At 43.2% G+C, this 14,574-nt stretch overlaps 1 protein-coding gene across 8 annotated transcripts; it reads left to right on the top strand.

The window, feature by feature from the left end:
• The first annotated feature begins 368 nt into the window (after positions 1–368).
• On the top strand, positions 369–12,008 carry itga2b (integrin, alpha 2b). 8 transcript variants are annotated; one of them, XM_027276272.1, is made up of 31 exons: positions 369–582; positions 2,570–2,700; positions 2,784–2,884; positions 3,007–3,139; positions 3,397–3,446; positions 3,619–3,664; positions 4,486–4,605; positions 4,705–4,749; positions 4,862–4,905; positions 5,746–5,811; positions 5,899–5,951; positions 6,057–6,129; positions 6,214–6,349; positions 6,504–6,764; positions 6,843–6,888; positions 7,080–7,181; positions 7,919–7,974; positions 8,074–8,225; positions 8,297–8,410; positions 8,692–8,759; positions 8,901–9,036; positions 9,121–9,213; positions 9,306–9,385; positions 9,466–9,546; positions 9,668–9,773; positions 10,325–10,480; positions 10,571–10,657; positions 10,758–10,877; positions 10,968–11,069; positions 11,156–11,278; positions 11,494–12,008. In XM_027276272.1, the coding sequence occupies exons 1-31, from the start codon at positions 440–442 to the stop codon at positions 11,599–11,601; spliced, it is 3,132 nt and encodes a 1,043-aa protein (XP_027132073.1). In that variant the 5' UTR covers positions 369–439; the 3' UTR covers positions 11,602–12,008. The 8 variants fall into 8 exon arrangements, with proteins under 8 accessions (XP_027132073.1, XP_027132074.1, XP_027132076.1 ...); XM_027276273.1 differs by having other exon boundaries at positions 2,974–3,139; positions 4,862–4,869; XM_027276275.1 differs by having other exon boundaries at positions 2,974–3,139; positions 6,579–6,764.
• The last annotated feature ends 2,566 nt before the right edge of the window (positions 12,009–14,574 follow it).

Raw genomic sequence — 14,574 nt, 5'->3', positions numbered from 1 at the left:
AATAAAACTGATATTTGTGTACTTGTGAGTAGCATCTGAGTAATTAACTAGTCTGGACATAAGAATTAAATCAATACTGAATCTTTCTTCTCTTTGTTGAGACTTCTGATGTTACACAGCTGTTCATTTCCAGCTGTGAATAAGGCACAAGGTTGTTTTCTGTAAGTGTGAAATGAACTGACAGGAGAGACGTCTCTGAACGCACCACGGAGGACATCCTGAGAAAAAGATAAGCACGCTTTTATTTTTAACTTCTATCAACAGAAAACAGACGCAGTGTGGAGAAACTGACAAAGCAAACTGTCAATCATCTGTCAACACCACACACACACACAGACACACACAGGGTTTATATATAAGAGGGACTCAGAACAGCTTCAGTCTCCACAGGCAGGCAGACAGACAGACAGACAGACAGACAGACAGACAGACAGGTGTAATGTATGTGTTCAGGTGTGTCTGCGGGCTGCTTTGTATTAGTGTGTGTGTGTGCCTGAACCTCTTGAATGAAGCCGTGATGTTCAACGGAACAACAGGAAGTCTGTTTGGATTCTCTGTCGACTTTCACACTTTTAACAACAAGTAAGAACTCTTTAATTATGTTACAGTTTTGAGTTTGTTTCTGTTTCCTGTTTTATTTTGTAGTTCCACCCTGTCTTTCTTGTCTTATTCTACTTCCTGTCTTGTTTCTCACCTTTTTTGTATTCGCGCCTGCCCCTGATTTGTTTCACCTGATCCCTCACCATTTTGTTTGGTTATTAAAGTTAGCTTTTGTGCACCCACACCTGCCTGCATTTGGGTCCTTTCCTGAAACACCCCCCACTGCCCCCTGACAAATTAAAGGAAAAAAGAAATTCTTCAAGGATGTCAGAAGTTCCTCCTTAAGAACCACAGGACAGACATTCTTACGCTAATCCTGACCAATCTCGCTCTTCATGATGAAAACCAACCAAGAAGGCAATTAGTATGAGCCAGTCAGAGGGAGAGGAAGGCAAAAACAAACATATACAGGGAGACTATGTTAATATTTTCAATTCAATTCAATTTTATTTATATAGTGCCATATCATAACAAATGTTATCTCATGACACTTTTCATGCAGAGCAGGTCTAGACTGTACTCTTTATAATATTATTTACAGAGACCCAACAGTTCCACCATGAGTTCCAGTTCCACGCACTACTTATATAACTATATATTTAATAACTGTTTATACTGTACAATATATGTTCATCTACCTGTACTTGCTGCTTATACTTTACATATTCATATACTGTATATATTCTATAACGTATTCATTCACTGTATATATCCTATAGCATATTGAATTTAGGGCTGCACGATATGGCCTGTAACCAATATCTCGATATTTTTAAGCTATATCGCGATACACGATATATATCTCGATATTTTTGTTGTTGTTGTTTTGTACTCTTTTTATAGCATTTTAACACTTGTCATATTTTTTAATGAATTTTTAAATGCATTTCTAATTAAATATGAGCTTTAAAGTAGTGGAGGATCATACTTGGCTTATGAGACACTGTTTTAAATCAAATTTTAACCATTCTTCATATTTTATAAATAAACCTTTAATAATTTAACACCCACGTTCATTTTGAAAACCGGAAGTGCCACACGCTGCAGTAAGCAGTGCGTGACTTTCCCAGTTTTCTCAAAGTATTTGAACATAAAGTCGCAATAAGGGCGCACTTGAAAATATTGGAGCAGCTGACGTGACCACGCGAAACGAGAGACGGCTGGCGTGACCGCAGTTGCTTTTCTTCGGAACCAAGTCGTCCGCTCCATCTCAATGAACTCGCTCGGGTCTTCATTCTCTCCTCACCTGAACAAAAAGTACGCATGTGCGCAGGGGATTTTTCTGGGTGGGCGGGGCAGTGTCTGTGTGCTGTGAGGAGCACCAGGAGTGACACGGTAAAACTCGAGAATAAATGCAGACGGCTTAAAACATTTACGTGACAAGTACTCGATGGTCGCGATATAGTCATTTCATACATCTCACGTAGAACAAGCCGCGATATATCGAGTATATTCGATATATCGCCCACCCCTAATTGAATTCATACCTGCACTGTATTCATATATCCTGTTCATATGTACATACTTTTGCACTTTACTACTCTGCACTTCTGGTTAGATGATAAACTGCATTTCGACCAGCTGAGTTAAAGATAGGGAGGGGCAGATAGAGAAAGGGGGACAGATAAATAGAGAGAGATAGAGAGACACAGATGCACAGCAGCAGCAAAACATTAACTAACTATAAAGTGTAATCGAGATATGGTAACAATAATGACAGTAATAATTATGTAGTGGACATCATGCAGGACCACAGCAGCAGCCATGATCCATGAGAACCTGCTGGATGACAGAGACAGAAACTCCAGGGAAGAAGTTTAGTGCTGTTTATATGCTGTTACTAAGGGTTAAAAAGGGTTAGTTAGGGATTCATTAAAGGTCAGTTAAGGGTTAAAAATAAGTTCTTTGAGATATGTGAGGAGGTTCTTGGGGTACTTGATAAATTAGCCCCTTGGTCCTTGAATTGCAGATCATTTGTTGTTATTGGAGCTCCCAAAGCCAACACCAACCAATCAGGAGTGATGGAGGGAGGGGGAGTGTTCCTCTGCCCCTGGTCACCTGAGGGTGGGACCTGTGACATCATCAACTTTGACCTGGAAGGTGAGTTTCTGACCTCTCTCCTTGTCCAATCATTGGTGTCAGTTAGCCAGCTATCTGTGATGAATGTGGATGTCCTGTCACAGGTGATGAGGTCTACAGAAGCTCAGAGCTGTTGTTTCACACCTTCAAGAGTGGGCAGTGGTTTGGAGCTTCGGTTCGATCAGTCACCAACACACACTTACTGGTGAGATTACACACCTCATTGGCTCATAAGGCTGTGTGAGTGATTGAATTGTAGCAACACACTCAGAGTGTGAATGTGTTGACCACCAGGCGTGTGCACCACTCTTTCATTGGAACGTTCAGAGACAAGGAGCAGAGTCAGGGCAAACACCTGTGGGGAACTGCTTCCTGTTGGACCAGAGGACAGGAATGTCGACGCCCTTCTCCCCCTGCAGAGGAAACATGTTGGAGGAAGACTACAAACGCATGGACAACAGTAAGAATTGTCATCATGACGGCACGCAGAAGTCACATGTTCGTGACACAACACGCCACACGATTGATGATCACATAGGTTAAAAAATACATAGATTTATATGTAAAAATATATATTTACATATGAAACACATAAATAAATATAGATTTAAAATGCAGTACTTTTAATGTAACTGAATACTTCCCCCACCAACAATCCCAGAATGCAATACTTTCATGATGAGTATGTGTCGGCCACTCGTCTCTCTCATTGTCTAGGAAATGACCAGCGCTACTGTGAGGTTGGCTTCAGCATTGACATCACCAAGGTTTGTAGGCGGAGTCACATCTACACTCCTCTGTAGTGCTGCATACTTAACAAGATACCAATTTATTAATTAAAATTTCAGTTCAGTTATTTTAATTGATCTTACAACAGGCAGACATGTTTGTTACTTACTCTGTGTGTGTGTGTGTGTGTGTGTGTGTGTGTGTGTGTAGGAGGGTCGGCTGATGCTTGGGGCTCCAGGAAGCTTTTATTTCCAGGGTGAGTAGAGCCACCTGCTGGTCCAAAAGAGACATTACACCATGAATTATGAGTTACGTCATGATGTCAGATTATCACTGCATGATTATTGTTTGTTTTGTGTTCTGTCTCAGAATACAATTGTGTGACCAGGGTTAGGAAAAGTATATAAAAGAAGAAGAATACGAAGAAGGGAACAGGCTCTGAATTTATTTCATGACATCAATAATTGATTTGATATTTTAATATCTACAGCAGAGTTACTGTTAGATTTTGATCATTTAAGCAAAAGGAAATTAATTGCAAATGTTGAAACATGATGCTGTAACCATGGAAACACTAGCATTATCACCAAGGTGGAGGCTCACCATCTGCCTCCTTTAAGTGCCCTATCAACACTTTGTCGGCGTGTAAACATTAAGATTTATACAAGGCAAACATATTTATTTATTTCAGATTAATTCCAGAAGTTCCAGAATGTCACATTAATAATATTCATAACTCAATTATTCATAACTGATCAGTAATTACACCACTAGATGTCAGTAAATCCTGCAAAATTCAGCATTAAAACAGGTTCACTGTTCATCTGCTGGGCAAGCTCGTCTCTGAAGGAGCTCACATCAGTTTTTATTTCATCATAATTACATAATTAATGTTTGTGACTGAGGAGGTGATGTCACTGTTTTTATGGATAAACTTCCTTCACCACCAATGATGTCAGAATATCATGTCTACATTCACATGTGATCCACCTGAGTGTGCTAACATCACTGCTGATAGGTAACTAGATCTAACATCACTGCTTACATCACCATTAATGACCATCATGTTGATTTCAGGTCAGGTCATCACAGTGGGTGTAAGTGACATTACTGCTAGTGGGAAGAGCAACGATCCTATCCCATATGTAACTGGCGTCAGCCAGTCAGATGAGAGAGGAGGTTATGACCTTTACCGCGGTAAGTAGAGCTGAGCAGAGCTTTTATTTTCAAATTTGGTTAGAAATAAAATTTCCTAGAATCATTTGAGTTATGTTCTAAAAACTGTTTGTTTGTCAGGTTACTCTGTGGCCAGTGGTCAGCTGACTGGAGATTCTACACCAGGTCTGTGAAAATAATTTATAGATTAGTTGAGTTTGCAATTAACCTGATTAATTAGTGTCAGTCAAATTAATGACACCATCAATCATTACTAATCACTGTTTTTGTTTTTCAGATTATCTGGTTGGTGTTCCAAATGACAGGAACACAGCAGGAACAGTAAGACTCTTCCTCTGGGTTCTTCAGGACTCTTTTCCTCTAGGTTCTTCTGGTCTCTGTCTCTTATGTAAGGGATAATGCCCAATGAGGTGTCCATTAACAGAAATGAATGGACGACGTGGAGACATTCGACACAGTCCATTCATTTCTGTTAATGGACACCTCGTCGGGCATTATCCCACTTATACCATAGTCACTCATGAAAGAAAGAAATATTTAATCAAATAATAATACTTTAATGTGTTTTAGAGTTAAAATCGTGAGTGGACTATTTAATAGTAATTGTTTAATTGTGATGAATAAACTGTGGAATAAAATTGAGTCTCTGTTGCCATGGCTACCATCTAGTGCTTGAGCAAGCGCAATAATTGAGAACTGTCATCAGGCAATTTGACCGGAATGTCTTTCCTAGGTGTAAATTAACACTTTTTAACCTACACACTCCAGCCAATCATAATTGAGTATTCACCCAGACCATGGTATAAGGACTCTCTCTTTCTCTGGGTTATTCTGGACCAGGGGTCTCCAAACTGTTCCACAAAGGCCGGTGTGGCTGCAGGTTTTTGTTCCAACCAACCAAGAGCACACAGTTTGACCAATCAACTCTCTGAAGACTGAGATCAGTTGATTAAATGAGTCAAGTCTGGTGTGTGGTTGGAAGTAAAACTTGCAGCCACACCGGCCCTTTGTGGAACAGTTTGGAGACCCCTGTTCTGGACTGTTCTTCTGAATTATTTTTGACTGTTCCTCTGGGTTCTTCTGAACTCTCTTTCCCTGCATTATTCTGGACTCTGGTACTCAGAGTCCTTATGAACTCTGTTCCTCTATCTGTGTTCACAGGTGAGGATCTACGATGGCAGGAGTTATGGATCCCTGATAGTCTCTCACAGTTTCCAGGGGGCTCAGGTGAGAGTGTGATATTATTAGTAAGGTTCATGCACCCTTCAAAGTTTGGACCTAAACCTGAATCTGAACCTGTGGTGTCTCCTGTAGGTGGCGTCATACTTTGGACACAGTGTGGCTGTTGCTGACTTCAACAGTGACGGGTGAGAACAGACAGACGGAGCATGGAACCAGCATCTAACAGTACTAACAAAGTCTGTATCAGAATTAAGATTTTGATCTAACAGTGCAAGTCTTTCTGTGTTCAGTTTAGACGATGTCCTGATCGGAGCTCCTCTTTTCATGGACCGAGTTACAGAGCAGCTGCAGGAGAGAGGACAGGTCCTTGTTGTTGTTGTTCTTCTTCTTGTTCTTCTTGTTTTTCTCTCAGTTTCATACTACAAGTACTTTTGCACTATTTCTCAGGTGGTTTTGTACCTGCAGAGAAGACACATCTCCTTCTCCTCCCAACCTGACCAATCACTGATCGGCTTCTCTGTGTATGGGCGGTTTGGCTCCGCCCTTGCTGTGCTGGGTGATGTTGACATGGACGGTTACCACGGTAACCACAGTAACCAATGCTTACTGATCTGAAATCGAAAATGGCTGACAAAGTTCCAGCATTAGCTTAGCATCTTAGCTACAACTCTTAGCAGCATTTTATGCTAACTACGAGCCCCTGGTTTGATCCCTACATGTGTTAATGTGTCTTTCAGCAAACATCAACCATGAGGCATTAGCTAAAGAAGCTAACTGTCAGGTAACCAAACCGTCTGACGGTATTTCTACAGATGTTGCTGTCGGGGCTCCCTGGTCAGGTGACCATGAGCAGGGACAGGTGTTTATTTACCTTGGCAACAGCAACGGTCTGTCAGCCATACCCTCCCAGGTGATTGACAGCCCATTGCCTAGCAGCAGGACAGCATTCGGCTTCACTCTGAGAGGCGGGACTGACATAGACGGGAATGGTTACCCAGGTATGTTCAGACATAAAGCATTAATGCAGATAAATAATCACTAATTGATTATCAATGTCTGTCTTTTTGTGTTCGTAGACCTGCTCGTGGGAGCATGGGCTGCAGATCGAGCTCTGGTCTACAGGTAGGAGGTTATTAAACCTAAAGAAAGGTCACAGATCTGACATATCTGAATCCTGTTGTGTCCTAAACAGTCCTAAAGAGGTCGTCAAGTTCAAAAGAACCAAAATGTTTATTTGAAATAAACTGTGTAAATAACATGATGATAACATAATTATACTGTGACAAAAAATACATTTTTGTGTTTGTGTTCAGATCCCAAGCAGTGATCCGGACCAGAGTTTTGCTCTCTTTGCTGCCGGACTTCCTGAATCCAGAGGTCAAACGGTGTAATCGAGAAAACACACCTGTGTCATGGTAACTAACTAACAAATCCACCACGTCTCAACCAAAACAACCAGTCAGAGTTAGTAGCTGTCAAAAACAGTCCTAATGGACCACAGCCTCCTGTCAGAGGGAAGTGTCTCAAAGAGTTTGTCTCTGGAGTGAGAGGGGTCAGCAATCGTACAGGTACTGCAGGGTTACAGGTCCTGAAGACATGGCAGATGGATGATACACTGCAGTCTGTCCCTATGGTGGCAACAACATATAAAATGGTGATAAAGTGAGGATGAACTCATTGATGGAGGTGTAGGTGAACTGTCTGTAACATGATTTCCACTCAAATGCATCAAAAGGGTTCGTCTGAGGGTTGGTCTGTTGTTTAGCTCAGTTGGTAGAGCAGCTGCCCCATGTACGAAGGCTCAGTCCTTGCTGCAGGGGGCCCAGGGATTAAATTCGACCGATCTTTAAAGAGATTCAGGGAGTCCTTTAGAGAATCCTAGGGTCTTTGAAATATTTCTGTGCTCCTTTATAGTCCTGTTAGACTTCTTGGCAGTGTTCTAGGGGTTCTTGCCTTGATAAAAATCCTATCCCTAACCCTTATTTTAGCTTTTCTGGATCCTTTAAAAGCTGCTTGGGTACTTGAGAGATTGAAGAGGGTCCTTGCGGTGGTTCCAGACTGCCTTAGAGAAGTCCTGGAGTCATTGGGAAGTTTTAAGCTGAAATCTTCTGGATGAACAGTGACAAATAAACTTTAAAATGCTCTTCCTCAGTTTTGATGTCCAGATGTGCATCTACGTGTCAGGTCACATAATTCCACGGGAGACAGGTAAATAACACTGCACAGGTACAAAAGTACATCATCCACCTGAAATCTGACCCATACTCCGGCTGCTCTTTCTGATTGACTGCTGATTGGTTGAGGCAGCACTGGGAGTGGAGCTACAGCTGGATAAGATGAAGCAACCAATGGCAAGACGGACTCTGCTGCTGTCGACCAATCAGCCACAGGACATGATAAAGCTGATGGTTCAGAGGGAGGTGGGCGTGGCTTGCATTAATCAGACTGCCTACCTTAGGGTGAGTGACAGAAAAAAAACACAGGAAGAAGAAAATAAGACAGACAACTGAGTGTGCATGTCTGTTTGCAGTCTGAAGAGGATATCCAGGATAAGTTGAGTCCAATCTTCATCACTGTCAATGTCAGCATCCTCAACACTACCCAGCATGCCTTGCTGCATGGACAGACACACGCTGCTGCACAGGTCAGTCTTAGATACACACCTGTGTTTACCTGCTCTTCATTATCTGAACCATGATCTAGTTTCCTGGTTGGGTGATGAGGTCCAGAATATTCAGGACTTTATTCAGGATCTGGTCTGTGGTGTACCTGGACTGCTTTATTTGTCCAGTCTGAACTGGACTTAATAAATCCAGTCTAAAGTGAAGTTGATGGGTGAGTGCATGTAAACTGAACCTAAATCTAAACCGTATGTGAACCTAAATGTATTTATCTTCATCATATATGTGTGTGGCTTGTGTGTAGACCAGGATTATTCTGGACTGTGGAGATGACAACATCTGTGTTCCTGATCTGAAGCTGAGAGCTGAACCGTAAGCTAATAAAAACAAAACACATCATCAATAAACTTTATTAACAAGCACACCACATCATCAGTATGTACATACTGACCACAATCTTCTAACCGTTGTGTGTGTGTATGTGTTTTTTATGTGTCTGTGTGTGTGTTGCAGCCTGTCAGACTTCGTGCTTGTTGGTGGGGATCAGTCTGTGTTGTTGTTGGTGTCAGCAGAGAACGATGGTGAAGGAGCATACGAGACAGAGCTGGTGGTCCAAATCCCTAAACATACACACTTCCAGAGCAGTCAGGTGACACACACACACACACACATGCACGCATGCACACACACAGACATGTTTATAACATGTGATGTTCGTCTTTGTTATCTGCAGGGTGTTCACAGACCAGTGTGTGTTCAAAGGAAACAGAATCACAGTGTCATCGTGACCTGTGACCTTGGAAACCCCATGAAACGAGGACACACAGTAACATACACACAGTAACACATAATAACAGACAGTAACACACAGTGGTCCACACACAAAGTATGTAAGTCTGTCTGTCTGTCTGTCTGTAGCTGCAGACGGGTCTTCTATTCAGCGTCGGTCATCTGGAGGAAGTTGAGAGTCACATCACATTTAACCTCAGGATCAGGAGGTACTGTCTGTCTGTCTGCCTGTCTGTCTGCCTGTCTGTCTGCCTGCCTGTCTGACTCTCTCTACCTGTCTGTCTCTCAGTAAGAACCAGGTGAATCACAGCAGTAACGAGGTCCTAGTGAAGGTTCAGGTGAAAGCGGAGGTGTCATTGGAGATCAGAGGGTAAAGACAGTTTCTGGTCTTAGATCTGGTCTTTGGTTTGTAGACATAATGACACTAACCCACGATGAACACAATGACACTAAACTATGATGAACATGATGATGTCCCTTTGTGGTTCTAGAGGCTCCTCCCCTCCAGAAGTTCTCCTGCCCCTCCCTGACTGGCAGCCTGCAATGCATCCTGATAATTTAGAGGAAGTGGGTCCACTGGTGGAACATGTTTATGAGGTGAGGCAGGTTCTGTTGATTCACAGTAACTCCTGGTTCTGGGTGAGTGATCATACTAAGTCCTGAATAAATCCTTGTAGTTGAAGTAATCTGGATTATGGTCCTTGTACATAGCCTGGGAAAGGACTTCATAGGTGAGCACCAGGTGGGTGGTGTTTGGATTGATGGAGATCTAGACTCTGTTGGGCAGTCTGCTGCAACTGTGACCTGGGACCATTTATCCATCCACTTCCTTTTATCTGGGGTTGGGTGGCAGTGGGCGCATGTTCAGCAGGGTGTTAGCGATATCCCTCTCCCAAGAAACGCATTCTAGGTCCTACTGGGGGATCCTGAGGCATTTCCAGGCAGATGTGCTATATAGTCCCTCCAGGAGAACACACCTCCTAAGGAAGAAACTACTCAGTCTGTAGGAGGTCCTGGAACTAGTTCAGACAACCAATCCATTAATAACAATAAGGAAGCTCTGTGATGCTAACCTGATGCCAACCCATTTAGCATTGCTTAGATGCTAAATGAACCTGTTTGATCTTGTTGATGATGTTGGAGTGTAGTTGAGGAACTACGGTCCCAGTGCGGTCAACGCCCGACTGACAGTGGACTTCCCCTCCACCTGGCGACATCACTTCCTGCTCTACGTGTTTTCGAGTGCGTCAGAAGAATCACTGATGTGCAAGACCTTGAACATGTCGCAGATTGACCCCTTCAAGGTCCAACACATATCTATCTATCTATCTATCTATCTATCTATCTATCTATCTAACCCTAAACCCCTCTCTCTCTGACCTGTCTGTCTGCAGCTCCGTGGTAACTCCTCCAGCTTGCCTGTAGTTCTTCCGTTGGTCCAGCAGGAGGAGATGAATGTCCTCAGTCAAACTGTTCATCTAGTAAATTTGCATATATTATCTTTGATCCCATTAATATGAATATTTTATTAATCAGCTGTTTGATTGATTAGAAACTCAAGATGTGTGTGTGTGTGTGTAGAACTGCAGCAGCAGTGAGACAGGGTGTGTCAGGTTTGTGTGTGATGTCACAGCATTGAGGCGGGGCTTCAGCGCTGTTGTCAGAATTTCAGCCAGACTGTGGACACACACGCTTGTACAGGTACACACACACACACACGCACATGCACACACACACACACACACACACACACACACACACACAGGTGATGATGTCATCTTGTTACCACAGACTTCCTACCTGAACTATGAGCTTGTTTCCTCCGCCTTTTATGATGTCATCAATGCATCATCAAAGGTCCAACCATTGCTGCTGCCAGGTGGACACACACAGGTACACACACACACACACACACACAAACACACACACACACACAGTTACGACCAATGTGACAGTGTGTTTGTACCGCATGTGTGCAGACTCAGCTCAGTGTGTTGTGGCGTCCTCCTGATGGAGAGAAAGACGTTCCTATTGGCTACATCATCCTGTCAATCATCTCAGGACTCCTCCTCCTGAGCATGCTCTGTGTCATCTTCTGGAAGGTAACAATATATACATGTGTTAACAAGTCAATAACATATTACCTACTGTATATATTTATATTGCATACTGAATGTATTTATATTACATACTGTAAACCGTGTGTACATTTATGTGTGTACATGTACAATGTATGTGTTTACATATATTTATCAATGCAGTCTGGTCTGGTTTCTACCTTTACAACAAACATTAATGAAAATTTATGTGTTTGTAGCTGGGTTTCTTTAAGCGTACTCGCCCCCCCACTGATGATGATGATGATGATGATGATGATGACAATGAACAGCACCAGATGGTTGAGGAGAGTCGCATGACTACATAACTACATAACACACATGCATGCATGCACACACACACAGTTGTGTAAGTTTTGAAGTTTGTATTTCATTGTTTGCTCACAAACATAGATGACTGATCAAACTAACGAACCATTCTAACTAACCAACCAACCAACCATTCTGTGATCATTTTAACCCCAACACTAACCCTAATCTGATAAATTTGAATTGTTTAGGAATATGTTTTGATTGATCAGACGATTCATAATGTAAACAGACATGTTAACAATCACCACATCAGCATGTAATCAAGTTTTGGTACTTAATAATTGTAAAATCTCAATATTGTAGTAATGAAATGTAGATGTCAGCAGATAGAAGTGTGCATTTATTAAAGGTCAGTATTTGTTATGAAGACATTTAACATAATTAAAACTATTCTCACTCAACATGTTGCCTCATTTTGTTGTTATTAAACAGTTATCTCAAAACATTGTTAGTTCTTTCACATTATCCTTCTCCCAAAAACCATTAAGGAACATGTTTCAGGCCATTTGGAGTTGATTCTTACTGGTTTGTCATGTCCAGGAAACTTTGTTAAGTTAATTCATTCAGTTTTGTCTCGTGTCTATGTTGTCTTGTGATTGGTTGTTTTATTTTGGTTCCACTTCCTGTCTTTCTCCCTTTTGTCTGTTTTCCCACCCTTGGATTACCTGTCTCTACCCTCATGCCAGTTAGGGTTATGACACATGGTCTTGTCCCATGTGTCAGAGAACAAGTGCTTTATCCATACCATTGCCATTGTCAGGTCTTCTGGTTTTGTTACTTTGCTTAAGAGTGATTTTCAGTTTGTTTTCTTAGTCCTAGTATAACCTCGTTAGTGATTTTCTGCTTGAAAAGTGATTGCATCTTGGTCTATTGTAACAATGCATTATGGGCTTTCCAGCAATGAATTCTGGTCTATAAGCCTGTAATTGATAAGTTAAAAAAAATAATTAAGAAATATATAAAATGTATGAGGTGAATAAATGAGTAGTTAACATGGACTTATAGATATGTGTTTTGTTTATTTATTTTTATATTTTTTTATTATAATTATCTGCTTAGGGGGTTAGGGGAAGGTAAATTATCTCAATGACTCCCCCCTTGTGGTCCGACAACACGCGCGGTTTGGTGTAGGGAGTCAAGGGCAAGGCACTGGCCGGCGCATGTTGCTCAGGCAACCACCCCTCACTGTGCACTACTGGTGTCGGGTGGGAGGAAGGGGGGGGGCACTGGATCACTGCATCAACACTATAAGCCGGACAGGAGTCGGCCGAGAACGGAGAAGACAAGGTCGAGAAGAGGGGACAGAGTGTTCAGTAAAGGGAGGTGTGCCTACATCTTCACCAATACCGTGCCAGCTCGGCAAACCCTGCGTCCCCCTCCCCAACCCATCACCCCCCAATAGAGGGGAGAGGGAAGGAGAGGGAGCGGAAAGACGAGGCTGGGGTTGGGGCTAGGGGTTAGGACATGGAGAGTGGGTGAGACTCGGCACCACGAAGCGGTGTCGAGTCTCTATGCACAGGCCATCCTGTTCTGGTTCAGGTGAGTCCTATTTTCAATTGAGACCTTCAGGAAATATTGTGCCCAATTTTCTGATCCATTCCCTCTCGGCTCTGACTCTCTGTGCATTATTCCAGTTTGGATCCCTCTGGAGGACTGTGGCTCGAACAGACGACCATCCATGGGAGACAAAATGGCTGACAAGGGGTGTGTGTGTCTCTCTCCGCGTACGGATGTTATATCTGTGTTGGGTGAAGCGCTGGAGGAGCGTGTTTTTGGTCTCCCCGACGTATTGCAGTCCGCAGGTCTGACACTCAATCAGGTAAACACAGTTTTTAGAATGGGGATTTCCCCGGGTCATGGTCTTAAAGACTGTTTTGTTTACATGACTGTGTATCCAGGTAAGGTGTTTAAAAAATTGCCCCTGACCTCTGGGCTTAGAGCTGGTCAGTGGTTTAATTTTAGCTTTAACCTCTCCCCTTCAAGGGTAGTGATCTGGTAGGTTCTGGGTGGTAGAGCCAGGAATTTGCGCTAGCCTGCGCGGTTTAGGTGATGGTGTAGTCACCCTCCCTTTACTGAATATCCTGCTCCCAAACCTCATCCGCTTGGTTCTTACCTTCACACTTCTTTCCCCTCTCCCCTCAAGGGAGAGGACAACCAGGATTTGCCTAGCCGGCACGGTTCAGGTGAGGGTGTAGTCCACACCTCCCTTTACTGAAATCCTGCCCTCACGTCTGGTTCTCTCGTCATCCTCCTCTCTCTCCCCTGAAGGAAGGAACAAACCGGATTTGCTAGCGGCAAAGTTCAGGTGATGGTGTAGCCACACCTCCCTTTACTGAAGATCCTGCCTCAAAATCATGGACTTACCTTCCCTCTCCCCTTAGGGGTGGGTTGGATGGTCCTGACCGGGTCGCCCATCTCCCTCGCCTTCCCTCTTCCCTCTATCTGTATTGGTGGGTTGATGGGTTGGGGAGGGGGACACGGGGTTTGCCGAGTTGCGCGGTATTGGTGAAGGTGTAGACACACCTCCCTTTGCTGAACACCCTGTCCCCTCTTCTCGACCTTATCTTCCTGTCCTGGGGCGCTCCTGCCTGGTCTTGGTGCGGCAATCCTGGGGGCCCTCCCTATCCGACACCAGGTGATCAAACGGGGGGGTTGCCTAGGGACATGCGTCGGCCAGTGCCTGCCCTTGGCTCCCTACACCAAACCTTGTGCGTCGTCGGACCGCAAGGGGGGAGTCATGAGATAGTTCTCCCTAACCTAACCCAACCCTACCCTAACCCTAACTTCCTGAGCCACGGCCAACAGAGACAGGGGAGCTCCTCCCTTTCGTCACCATGTATTCCAGACCTGCAATACATTATCAGGAAAATAAAGACAATTTTAATAACAAAATCACTAATCGGAACACCTGGAAAAAATACAAAATTATAGCAGCCTTTAGAAAAAAATAAAAATCTCCAAGACAACAT

The sequence above is a fragment of the Larimichthys crocea genome, unplaced genomic scaffold, assembly GCF_000972845.2.
Source record: "Larimichthys crocea isolate SSNF unplaced genomic scaffold, L_crocea_2.0 scaffold33, whole genome shotgun sequence".
NCBI classification, from domain to species: Eukaryota; Metazoa; Chordata; class Actinopteri; family Sciaenidae; genus Larimichthys; species Larimichthys crocea.
This window is presented reverse-complemented; position numbering and strand designations above follow the sequence as displayed.

Excerpts from the sequence above, each read along its gene's own strand:
- itga2b (XM_027276271.1), top strand. The coding sequence starts at position 440 with ATGTATGTGTTCAGGTGTGTCTGCGGGCTGCTTTGTATTAGTGTGTGT. Across the intron at positions 2,885-2,973 it reads TCACCAACACACACTTACTG|GCGTGTGCACCACTCTTTCA; the intron begins GTGAGATTACAC and ends GTTGACCACCAG. Across the intron at positions 8,760-8,900 it reads CTGAAGCTGAGAGCTGAACC|CCTGTCAGACTTCGTGCTTG; the intron begins GTAAGCTAATAA and ends TGTGTGTTGCAG.